Source organism: Eutrema salsugineum, unplaced genomic scaffold, assembly GCF_000478725.1.
Source record: "Eutrema salsugineum unplaced genomic scaffold, Eutsalg1_0 scaffold_12, whole genome shotgun sequence".
Taxonomy (NCBI): domain Eukaryota; kingdom Viridiplantae; phylum Streptophyta; class Magnoliopsida; order Brassicales; family Brassicaceae; genus Eutrema; species Eutrema salsugineum.
Window position 1 is genome coordinate 10,721,588 of NW_006256895.1, and position 12,768 is coordinate 10,734,355.

Here is a 12,768-nt window from a genome sequence, read left to right on the forward strand (position 1 = left end):
AAGCATAGTCCGGAAAGGAATAAATGAGTATTCTGGTCTTCTCCGACCTCCTCGTTTCTCATGATTTTCGGTAATTTCATTAAAATCTCCTATCATAAACCAGACTTCTTTTCTGGTAGTACTTATCCTTGTTAGACGTTCTCAAACATTTTCTCGATTTTTTATAACCGGATCACCATAGACGAAAGTCATAAAACTTTTATGTCCGTCTAGACTTGATTCAACATCAATTAAATGCTCATCAGAATAGAGAATAGAGACCGTAGGTTCATCCATATAAGACAGGGCTAAACCGCCGCTTCGACCTCTAGGTTCAACAGTGAAAACATGATCATATCCAAAATGAACTTGCATGTCTTGCAGAAGATAACGATTATTTTTAGTCTCCGACAAAAATAGAAATCTCGGTTGAAAACATTTGTAGAGTTCTTCTAAATGATTTTTTGTCAGATCCGAACCAGCTCCTTGACGATTCCATCCGATGATATTCATTTTGGACAGTAATTTCGGATTTTTAGTTTACTTGTTTTACCCAGATTAAACTTGGCATATCAATTATTTAAAACTTATGTTTTAGCCAAAAACAGGTTTTAAACTTTTATCGGATACAATGTTTCTTGGGCTTAGCCCAGAATTGAATTAGGTCCATCAGATTTGAACTTGATCAAATGTTTTTTTTTTCTTTCTTTTCCTTGCCGCCGATGAGAGTCTCCACCGCCACAACAAGCAAGAACGGCGAGCTGAGAGGCGGATTTTGACGAGATCGAAAACCAAATCGTTGGAGGAAAACAAAGATTGCTGACGGAGAGCTTCAGATGGGCATAGGAGTTGTCAGGAAACTCTAGGTCTGGGATCACCATTCTTTTCTCTTCAGCAAGCGCCGCCGCAAAGCATTCAAATTAATTGATGCAGTTGGAATTTTCCTTCAAAGAACAAGTCTTTTGTGAGATGAGTTGAGAACAACTTAGCATAAAGCTAGATATCTTTGGGTCTTTGATTCTCAATCTTTGACACACCATAAAAAAACTTCCCAAAACAGGAGAGATCTTCAGGTTTGGCATCAACAAGTCTTCAATCTTTAGAGGAGAACAACGATTTCCTTCATCAGAGAAGGAGATTTCTGGTATTGATGCAAGGCTCGATGATTAAGAAAGATAACCGGATCTCTTCATCTGGCGATGCTAGAGAACGACGGAGAGGGGCTAGATCTGGTGGCTGAGGAGAAGGGGCTAGATCTGGTGGCCGCAGAGGTCCACGGGTATCCGACGGGTCAAGGGATCTGGTGGATCTAGATGATTCACAGAAACCCTCACCATCGCTCTCGAATTTTTTGCTTGCAAAAAGGGTCAACGGCTAGAAGACAGACGGCGGCGAAGGATGAACAGAGACAATGGCGATTTGACGGAGAGAAGAAGAGGAGGAGGAAAATCCATATATACGAGAACCCTACTAATTCAAGTTTTACGGCAAACTCTTGTAGATAAGAGAGATGAGTTTAAAACCCATCTTTTACCTAGAATTTTGTTATTGTCGAGTAAAGTACATAAGCTTATACTCTAGCTAGGTTTAGATCTGTGTTTAAATATTTGTTGCAGGTTCTGTCTGTAGAATGGTTATCTTAGGTTTTTCTAGATTTGTCAATCTCGTTAAGGTCATGGGAAAGTAGTGAAGTTGTTTAATTTATCACCTGATTCTGGTGAATCTTCATACTTTCAAGTTTAGTTGATAATCAGTGGCTTGTGTCTCTTTAAAATATGATTTATGGCAATGTTTTTCTGATTTGTTTAGGTGTGAGTCCAGTTTCAGTAGGTGGTTCAAGTTTGTTGCTAGGTTAATACGAATTTGTACGTCTCTAGTTCTGATTTGTAAAGTTGAAGAGTATGAATCTGATTGTAAGTTTGTATGTCTGATTAGTAAGTTTATACTTATCTCTAGTTCGAATATGAATTTGTATCTGGAGTATGAAGCTGATTGTAAGTTTGTTGAGTCTGAGTTAATGAGTTTGATTCGAGTATGTGTTGTTCTTAAACGAAATTGACACTTTATTGGAAGGCTTAAAAAAGGTTTTAGCACATAAACTCTAAGAGCAGCTTCCAGAGTCAGATATTTATGAAAATCCATTAATGGCGCAAAATCTAGTAGGATTTACTACTCTTCAGCAGTGTTCAAGACAAAAAAAAAACCCTAATTATTATTTTGACTCAAACCATAAATGACCCAAAAAGAGCATTAAATATTTTGACCGTGAGTGTATCAAATGAATGTTACTGTAGTAATTGTTACCATTCTCTTGAGGTTACAGGACTGAAGCTAATCATCTCTCATGTGTAACCTAGTACACAGTTGGCTAAAATCCAAGAAATAATAAATATTAGAAAAGGCTCGACATGCGTTAAAAAGGAAAAAAGTTTTACAGAACAAAAAAACTCTTAACATTTTACTGTAGATTAGATTGTTGACTGATAAAGCTCAATAATACTGTGGGCTAAAAGTGGGCTTATTATACAAACGTAGCAGTTGCTAGATTCGATGAATTGTAGTTATAATTGAGAGTAAGTAGATGCCTTCTAAATCAATTTCGTGATGAATTTTGTGAACGAAACCGGCCGTTTTTGCTTAGTAGAAGAAGATAGTCTAAAATTTCAATTATTTATTAGAAAAGAAAAAATTACATAAGTAGGAAGGAAAAAAAACGAAGAATAATTAGTAAATTAAAAAAGAAGAATTAAGCAAAGAAGTGTTAACAAGGAATGGAGCGGGTAAACCAACGGAGGACGTTGACAGGGAGTTTGATGAGATCCACAGCGAAGTTAGCCAGCGCAGCGAAACAGAAGCAACATGGGCACAAACAACTCAATATCGTCCTGCAAAAATTATAATTTTTAGTATTTAACTCTTGCTCTCTATATATCTAGGATTATAATTTATATTATTTTCACGAAGAAGACATTTGTAGATCTGAAGTTACACTTGGGATTTAATTTAAGATGAAGAACATAACCGAAATATATTGGGCGAGAGAGAACGAACATATATAACCGGATTTTAGATCTTTCTTAACTAATTAAGCGTAATATTGTACAATTAATATACACTAATTAATATAAAAAATGCATACGTATGAAGAAGATCAAAAGAAAGTAAAGACGTACCCAATAATCCAAATGACAGCACCAACGAGAGATAAGACGAGGGCGACAAGAGCAAATGGTAATCCCAATAAGAAACCCAGAGGCCTACATTCTCCCATTCTTTTCTACTAGTTTTCGTTTTCTGCACACAATTGATTTTGAAAAGACAAGTTTTTTTTTTTCCGGAGAAAAAAGGGAAAGAGAGAGTTGAGAGGCTTTCCAAGGAGTAAAGTTAGGTTTTTTTTTTAATAAAAAAACGATGATGAATTAGTTCTGTTTCACGGAGATGAGGAATTTGTATTACAACCGTCATTTCGCGTATCACGCGGCAGGGGTTGCTTGAACTACGATAATACCCTTGCGGTTTCTACTTCTATTTGTTTTGTTGAGCAATTGAAATGTAAGGGTACTTTTCGGAATTGGCCTTTGGTTTGGGCATTCAGACTTTTGAGTTGTCTTGGAAGCTTCGTTTCCTTTTGAATTCTACCAAAATGACGAGAAGAGTCAACGATATGCCTTTGTGGAAGAGTTCTACTACGATCTGGTCAACTTTCAAAAGTTCCTTGACTGAATAATTTTATGGGGTATAGTCTACCACCGTCGTTAATCATTTATCTTCCTCTTAGCTCGTGACACGTCATCCTATTAGAGCCTTAATGGGCCGCTAGTTGCTGTTGTGATTTAGAGGCAACGTTACGTTTACGTTGGAACAGCTTGGGCAAAATTTCGAAAGCATTTTCTTGGCCGACTTTAAGTTTTTTTTGAGGCCTGTTAGTATTTGTTTTTATTTCAAACATTTCTCAGAAGCTGGATTCTCTGTGGGGAGTGTGACAGTGCATTCCATTAGACAGTATGTCGTTTTTAAGTACATGAAACGGTAAGCATTTTGAATGTTGGAGTGGTCAACGTATGTCCCACGAGAAACTCAATCGGACATTACCGTTAAGAAAATCAAAAGATGACGATATGTTTTTACCGAAAAAAAAATTGAATTGAAATTCTAGCTTTCAGATCATGGTCCCAACTAGTTGAAACACAAAGACAAATGTTTGCTCACCACAAGCTCATCCACAACAAATTAGATTTTTCAATTTTATAACCAACAGAAAAAACCATTTGAAATATATATATATATATATATATATATAAGTGACAAAAATTATATGTGTCTAATTATTGGATATAACAGTGACAAAAATTTCAGGGAACTGTACAAAGAATGTGTTACTATTAAGAAGAGTTTACTCACGCGGTTGCAATTGTTCTCTCTTGCCACTGCATATCCCGATCTCAAATACTTTTGGGTATAACACATTTCGTCAGAAATTGCCCCGAATCAGAGGTTTGTGTTTATACATTATAATCTTTTATTCATGATATAATACAGTATATATATATATATATATATATATATATAGAAACAATTGGAGGCACAAGCAAATGAATTCTTTGAAAATGTAATTTAACTTTCATTTTAGGATGAATACATAATGACACAACCGAATGTAAAACTAACTCACTTTACTGTTAGCTTTCTTGTCTCTACAATGAGATATTTTCGCCATTTTCTATAATAAATTCAGAATATTGCGGCTAGAACCTATTTTCCTCAAGAAACTGTATATAGTAACAAATGATGGCCATTAATTTCCAAACTGTAGACCCTTTTGCCTTGCGATTTAATTTGCGAGTTAACCGGAGAATCGTTTTAAGTACATGCCTATACATATGATGTGCTATTTACAACGACAAAGATGATGATTGATGGCATCATAATAAATGACAGTAGAGGCCAGTCCTTTTACGAAAGTTGCACTTCATTTTTTTTCAATTAATTACAAGCACACATGATTTAATTCATTTCCATTGTTGTCGTTATCAGGTCACATGTGGGTGTGGCCCTTCACATCCACTGATTGTCAATTCTCTAATATCAATTTTAAAATATACGTAGCTTTTCTTCTCCATCTCCATGTAGATTCAATACTCAATTTCGTAATCAAGTTGTGTTTGTTCATTGCTATATTAGTTTCTTACAATACTTGAGTTCTATCTCATTGACCTCTACGATAAAGGTACCTAGTTTTTAGTACACCTACTATATGTGAAAATATTGAAACTTCGTATCCCGAGAACAAAGTTTTCTTTGGATTCCATATTTACTCTATGCGGGGAGGAGGGGTCGAACTCCTCACCAACCAGAGTGTGGGGCCGTGGACTGAACTCCTCCTAGATATAGTCCCAAAAAATAATACAAGTCCACTGGTAACTCCAATAGTTACTTGTTATCTTCTTTAAAAAAATGAGGGACAAAAAAATGAATAAATAATTACTTGTTTTTCTAAATCATAGCAATCCAATATATGCACCGTATCCTAACTCTTTGCAATATATAAACCAAATCAGATACATGAAGTCATAAAGTGTATATGAATGATGAATGTATTAATTACATTCATACATATCTCTTGAGATATGAATGAAGTAGATTCACACAGGTGATGTGGCAAGGAGCAACAACAATTATTGTAATTTTGGAGGACCCATGTAAGGTCGTGCATGTCCACTTATACGTAAACGAGACAGTTCTGTCCTTTTTATAAGAGCATCTTCCACGACTTCATCATCTGCCAACTTCAGAAAAGGGTACTACGGTAAATGATTATCTAGACGTTTCCATTTCTTGCATATATCTATATATGAAGCCCCATGGATATATATATTGTTGCATTCAAAATGGTATCCGGCCACGGATATATATAAAAGAAAATAGTAAACCATTTTGAATGCCACTGTATATGGCTTCATAGGTAATGATTCATTTTCCTATTTTTGTACATACAATAACATAATTTACCGTAATTGAAATTGAATTTTTTATTTTAAAATGTTATATATATAAATATTAAAGCTAGAAAGTTATATAGTGGATCAATAATGTTGTGACAGACCAAAAACGGTAAAGAGACAAATGCGAAATTTAGATATTGAACCTTATAGTTGTGGTTCTGATCAATTTTTGCTGGCTACCCCTCTCTCCACTTTTAAATCAGGCAACCCTTTGCCAACAAAGCAGGGGTATCCAATTAGCTTCACTAAGTAAATGAGAAGTTTACAAAAATAGTATTTTGTTGTTGTAAAGACAAAAATACAAATATATATATATATATAAACATAATGACTTTCTATAAAATAAAGGGTACATCTATATATCTATATATATATTAGCATAGAAATAAATGACTAGTCATTTTTCTCCTTTGGCAATTGTTTGGTTTTCAAATTGCTTAATACTATTATATTTAGATTTGGGAGAGCAAAGAGAAGGCTTATGAAGAATCATACATGGCTCGCTCTCTAATGTAATACATATATATATATATATATATATCCATATCTCTTTCTCTCTATATATATTAATTAGTCGTCCTTGGGAATCAAGAAGATTGATCGATGTTAGCTCTCTCTCCAGCGACGAACTCGAACTCGAACTCGAACTCGACGAGAGAAGCTTGCGATGGAGAGTCATCAGAGTTCCTTGCTACGTCTTCGTGTGGATTCACGATCGATCCGGAGGAGGACTTTCCGGATTTCGCTGACCACGGTGATCTCCTCGACATCATCGACTTCGACGATCTGTTCGGCGTCGCCGGAGATGTGCTTCCTGACTTGGAGATCGACCCTGAGATCTTAGCCGGAGATTTCACCGATCACACGAACGCTTCATCGACGATTACTACGACGTCGTCGTCGGAGAAGACTGATAGTCTAGGGGAGACTTATAACATTAAGGGTGTTTCGGGGAAAGGTGAAGAAGTCGTCAGCAAGAGAGACGATGACGAGACTGCAGCTGTGGCGGAGACGGTGAACTACGACGGTGACAATGCCCGGAAAAGGAAATATTCCTCTTCCAGGAACAATCGGATGATCACTACTAACAACGATGGGAAGCGAAAAGTAAAGGTAACTTTATTTTATTCTTTAATCTTTCTTATGATTGATTAATATATACCCTAGCTCTATACTCGATTAAATGGACCGATATATATATATATATATATGAATGGATTCATATTCCTTTTAAAAAATTCATTATATATTCACTGTATTTTCATAAGAATCGTATGCCAAAATTTTATCATTTCAGTCATGTTTCGAAAGATATTGTTAAGACGTCACGTGCATCTCTATAAAGTTATGCTATTATTTCATTCTAGTGGAAGTTTCATATTGATTCCGATTAGTAATGACACAATTATAAACAAAGTTTTTTAACCAAAATTTTGTTCAAATGTAAAACATAGATGCATACATAGTTTTGAACAATAATAATTAATCAAGAATGGTTATTTTTCGTGTGTGCTTTGAAAGATATAATTAAGAAGAGATATAATAGTAATTAATGAGGAATTGAGATGAATATATATATATATTGTTGGGATGGATGTGTGTGTGAACACAAGGTGGATTGGACAGCAGAGCTACACAGGAGATTCGTGGAGGCAGTGGAACAGTTGGGAGTGGAGAAAGCTGTGCCTTCTCGAATTCTCGAGCTTATGGGAGTCCACTGTCTCACTCGTCACAACGTCGCTAGTCATCTCCAAGTATTCTACTCTATTCTACTCCATCTATATATATAGAACCCTTTCATCTATCTAGCTTCTACGTACACTATAGATATACACTATATCTGAGTTTTCATTATTATAACCATTTAAAATTAATTTCTAAGTCATTAATTACTATTGATTTGGCGTACGTATCAGAAATATAGGTCTCATCGGAAACATTTGCTAGCTCGTGAGGCCGAAGCGGCTAATTGGACACGCAAACGCCACATCTACGGCGGCTTAGACACTACCGGAGGAGCTGGTAATATTATTAATGGTCGGAATAAAAATGGTTGGCTCGCACCGGCACCCACTCTCGGTTTTCCACCTCCACCGCACGTGGCTGTCACGCCGCCACCTGTCCACAACCTTCATTTTAGACCGTTGCACGTGTGGGGACATCCCACGGTTGACCACTCCGTCATGCCACACGTTTGGCCCAAACACTTACCTCCACCGTCTACTGCCATGGCTACTCCTCCTCCGTTTTGGGTCTCGGATTCTCCCTATTGGCCTAGGGTGAGCTCTCACACACACTAATTTTTTTTTTTTTTTTATTAAGAAACCATGCATCCTAAAAGGAATATGTGCTATTATTTTGAAAAATTCAAATTTAGTGGGTATAGGTTTGGAATAAAAACTTTAAAATAGCTTATTTTAGAGAACTGTCTGTCTGTCCATTATGTTATATTTCAAGCTCAAATATAATTTTTTTAGACCGGATAATAGCTAGGACTGTTAAAATATTTCTTATGTGGTTAACGTTAATTTAGTCAAACTCCTTCCAAACTAACTTTTTAATTTGGTCGCATGTAGATTCATAGCGGGACGGCTCCGTATTTGCCGACTGTTGCTACGGTAATGATCCAGCATTATCTAATATTGTTTCGCATATACTGTATATGGTTTTTTTTGTTTCTTTTTTTTTTTGGTAAAAAAAATATTGGTTTTATTTTTGGGTTAAAGATTGATGCAATATATATATATATAAATATATACCGTTTTTGCTCCTATATATATGTTTTAAATATTGTATTTTTTTCTGGTAATTATATAGAGGTTTAGAGCACCGCCGGTTGCCGGGATTCCACAGGCTCTGCATCCGCATCACACAATGTACAAACCAGATCAGCATGGCTTCAGTAGTGCTCGTGCTCCGGTTGACTTACATCCGGTAAGAATCTAATGTTGTCGAGTTTGATTTTTCCTATTTTCTAATTTTTGTAATCATGCATGTTTAACTATGTGTATATTATATATGCAGTCAAAAGAGAGTGTCGATGCAGCCATAGGAGATGTATTGACGAGGCCATGGCTGCCACTTCCGCTGGGATTGAAGCCACCGGCTGTTGACGGCGTTATGACGGAGCTTCACCGTCACGGTGTCTCTGAGGTTCCTCCAACCACTTCTTGTGCCTGAAACGGACAAGCACCTGCATGGAGGCAAGCCCAACCAAAAAAATTCGACGACATGTCTTTCATTGTATCTTTTTTTTTGTTTTTCAAGGGTTGTTTTTCTGTTTGGCCCTTGTTGAGTGTTGAGACCTTAGGGTCTATTTTCTTGATCTTCCCATGTAACTAATAAGGAGCCATTTTCATATATTGGGTGCTACTGCTACGTACACTCTCCATAACGCAAATAAATGACATACATCCTCCACTTGATGGTTTATTCATTATTTGCTTATAATTTAAATATTTGATATTTGAAATGGAAGATTTCGATTTGCATGTGTTCCTTGAAAAAAAAAAGAAGAGAAATGTCCTCAATTATACATATACTGAGCATAATTTTGTAAATAATTTCACCCGACTTTAACAAAAAAAAAAAAAATAATAATAATAATTTCACCCGAATTGGGCGAAAAATGAATCATGCAATTTTTTACCGTATAAAACATTTATATTTGGGATAGAGCTTGAGAACAATGACATAAAATAATAATGAAGAGGAGAGAGAGGACCACGAGATAAGAGGAGAAGGGAATGCATGGAGGCAACGTAAAATCCAACGTAACGACCTCTTCTTTCTCCAATTGTGACCACTCTCTCTCTCTCGTCCTCTTCAAAATCTGAATGGTCCCTCTCTCTCTCTGTTCATCATTAAGTATACATGCGGATACTATCACTAGCATCTCATTTTACACTCGCGCATATAAAATATATATGAATATTATTTGAAGCCAACATGTATGGTCTTAACACCCAATATAACCATAATTAATGACTCAGTTCAAATTCAACACATATATTAAGGACTTTGGTGGAAGATAATGAAGATACAATGACAAAGTGATTTGTGTTTATAACCGGAGATCGCAAAACCGAAATACATAACAGTGTCTGTTATTTTAAGACATTTACATCAGCTAACATATGCATCGAATAAAATAATGGCGGGCATTAACAATATGAAGACCACAAACACAAACCAAAAACAAAATATACAAATGACTCACTAATTAGTGTGTTTAAAACAATTTAAAATCATTTGTAGATTCGAAATCCTAAACTTTCTTCTCCACTTCCAAGGTCGAAAAGGGAATCGAGGAGTAAGGTCGCAAATTGGTTTTAGATTCGATAATTTGGGTGGTTTATTAATGAGAATTTTGAGTTTGGGGAGTATAGTGAGAAGGTAAAAAGTCTTGGGGGAGGAAATAGATAGAGATTGTAGAGTTGAGGGGGTGTAGAGAAGGAATTCAACCCTCCAGAAAATGAAAACAACAATCATATTCGAATTTGAGACGTGCGGGGCCCATGAAAAGCCCAATAAGTTTTATGGGCTGAGTTGACGAAGAAATAAAAAACCCATCATAGAAATCTTAGATCTTGATCCAAGGGTTTATCTCCTCCGATCCCGGTATATAAACTTCATTCGTTTGTTTTCCAATCCAATTTCCCATACTTTTTCTCTTCTTCACAATTTTGCTCTAAGAAGAGTTGCAGAAGAGTTTTGCTTAAAGAGCGCGCGCACAAGTCTATGCTGCTCGATTCGGCCGAGTTTTCAAGATTAAGAGACTGATCATCTGGTGCTTAGTTTGCAAACCAGAGATGGCTCCAGCACCCGATCCCTACCGTGTCGGAGGCGGTGCGAAGGAGGAAGAAGATTTCGTGATAGCTCCGTCTAAGAAGAAGGACGATAAAATAGAAGAGGAACTTGTGAGCTTTCTTTCTTTCTTTTTTTACTTTTTTTTTTGCGCCGCTGTTTTAGTTAGAAGAGGCATGTTGGGATTGTTTGGTACATCACAAAGGGGATTTACTTTCAATCTGCAGTCACTTTTTAGATGCAAATTCTATCGAAATTGAAGTAGAATTAGGGTTAAATTGAACGTCATGTATTCGGAAAATTAGAAAACAAGTATAGATTTCTGATCTTCTCTCTGTATATATATATATATATATGTATATTTTGTTTTTTGTTGTTTCAGGTTCAACTTCCACCTCTAAACTTGCCTCTAACATCAAATCAGGAGTTTCTCGAAAAGATTGAATCCATCCTTAAACAAGACCATCCTTGTCCTCTTCAACAACAACTGCCTGAAAGTCCTAAAAATCTTGAGAAACCAAAGGCTATGAATTTCCCAATCTCCAAGATCACAATTGGTGAATGGACCAGCACGGCCTTGTTCCCTGATGATCTTAAGGCCAAATTCTATTTTGCAAAGAGGAAAATTATGTGGGAGATTCTCGAAGATGTAGAAACAGCAACACATGTGGCCAGGCTGAAGAGGAAGATCGAGATCCATTGGGATGATGTCTTGTCTTTCAGAGCAACTGTTCAATCCGGAATCCTCCAACTCGAGGTACTATCCATACTCTTAATTAATCGATATGTTTTCTCCTCAATTTTTGCTGCATAAAATTATACCTGAGATGCTTCTGTGCAGTTGCGCAAACGTCCAGCGTTCTTCATGGAGGCTAATCCACAGCCAGGAAAACACACTCAATGGATACAGATGGATCAAGATTTCACCCTAAATCAGTCTGCTTCTATCTTCAGGTTTCATTCCCTATCTTTGATCCTCCTTTTTGGTTTTAGTTCCAACTGCAAAAGTCTCACATCTATACATAAACAGGAGACATACACTTCATTTTTCTTCTGGAGTTCTGGAAAAGAACTTGGGGAAGATTGTGTCCAGCGATAGCTTCTGGTCAAAACTCGACAAAGTCACTTTCCCAACTCTACCACATTCTCTTTACTTCGATGTTCCTGATGGAAACAGCAACAAAAAGCGTCGCTACGGCCAATACCAGACACCCAACAACGACGACCTTTTTCATCACCTTCCTCCAGGTCAAGGTATTTGACTTTTAACCTTACGCAAATCAATTTATATATGTTGGTCTGTATTGAAAGAACCCATTATAATTTGATAGGATTTGGTCATGTACCAGTGGGAGAAGTAAACTCTAACTTGGCAACTCAGTTCTACGCTAATTACGGGAGGCAAATGAACTCACTTGTTCTAGACAATCGCCAGAATAAAACTATGAGCCAGTTACCTGGGACGCAAGTTATCCAGCCATCCTCTCAGCTGATGAACAGGGGAAGGTACATTAGGAGGTCACAGCTTAACAATCCGATGATCCAAGACGAGCGCCATAGGATATTTGAACACGCGAACGAAATCTCATTCTATCAGGTTGGACCGAATCTAAGAGGCGACTTAGGTCAAGAAGGAGAGACACAGAACTTGGAACACACACATCTGGATGGCAACTTTCAGACCAACAACATATGTTATGATGATCAAGACTTCAACAACAACCGTGGTTCAGTGCCTCCTGATTCGTAGATGTAGAAAATAGGTTTAGCTTCTTCCTTTTGTTGCTCCATCTCCCCTGTAAATTCTTCTTCTTGGTCTTTTTTTTTTTTTCCTTTTCCTTCCCTGTAAATTCAGAACTCTGGTTAGCTTCCGGGGATATTATCATCTTGATTTGATCCTCTGTGCACTTATTGTCTTCTCTTTTCTCTGAGATAAAGAGAAATGGAGATTTTGCGTATAATGGCTCTTTCACAAGAACTT

General features: G+C 36.7%; 3 protein-coding genes across 4 annotated transcripts; 2 read left to right on the plus strand and 1 right to left on the minus strand.

Annotated features, from left to right (window-relative positions):
* Positions 1-2,630: 2,630 nt before the first annotated feature.
* On the minus strand, positions 2,631-3,488 carry LOC18025678. Its single transcript, XM_006408921.2, has 2 exons — positions 3,153-3,488; positions 2,631-2,864 (listed from the first exon to the last, which is right to left on the minus strand). The coding sequence occupies exons 1-2, from the start codon at positions 3,248-3,250 to the stop codon at positions 2,741-2,743; spliced, it is 222 nt and encodes a 73-aa protein (XP_006408984.1). The 5' UTR covers positions 3,251-3,488; the 3' UTR covers positions 2,631-2,740.
* Positions 3,489-6,384: 2,896 nt separating this feature from the next.
* LOC18025679 (transcription activator GLK1) lies at positions 6,385-9,417 on the plus strand. The gene is made up of 6 exons (XM_006408922.2): positions 6,385-7,094; positions 7,595-7,735; positions 7,898-8,260; positions 8,558-8,599; positions 8,799-8,915; positions 9,006-9,417. The coding sequence occupies exons 1-6, from the start codon at positions 6,585-6,587 to the stop codon at positions 9,159-9,161; spliced, it is 1,329 nt and encodes a 442-aa protein (XP_006408985.1). The 5' UTR covers positions 6,385-6,584; the 3' UTR covers positions 9,162-9,417.
* Positions 9,418-10,662: 1,245 nt separating this feature from the next.
* On the plus strand, positions 10,663-12,686 carry LOC18025680. 2 transcript variants are annotated; one of them, XM_006408923.2, is made up of 5 exons: positions 10,663-10,900; positions 11,170-11,544; positions 11,629-11,741; positions 11,818-12,041; positions 12,119-12,686. In XM_006408923.2, the coding sequence occupies exons 1-5, from the start codon at positions 10,793-10,795 to the stop codon at positions 12,535-12,537; spliced, it is 1,239 nt and encodes a 412-aa protein (XP_006408986.2). In that variant the 5' UTR covers positions 10,663-10,792; the 3' UTR covers positions 12,538-12,686. The 2 variants fall into 2 exon arrangements, with proteins under 2 accessions (XP_006408986.2, XP_024016050.1); XM_024160282.1 differs by having other exon boundaries at positions 12,137-12,686.
* Positions 12,687-12,768: the final 82 nt, after the last annotated feature.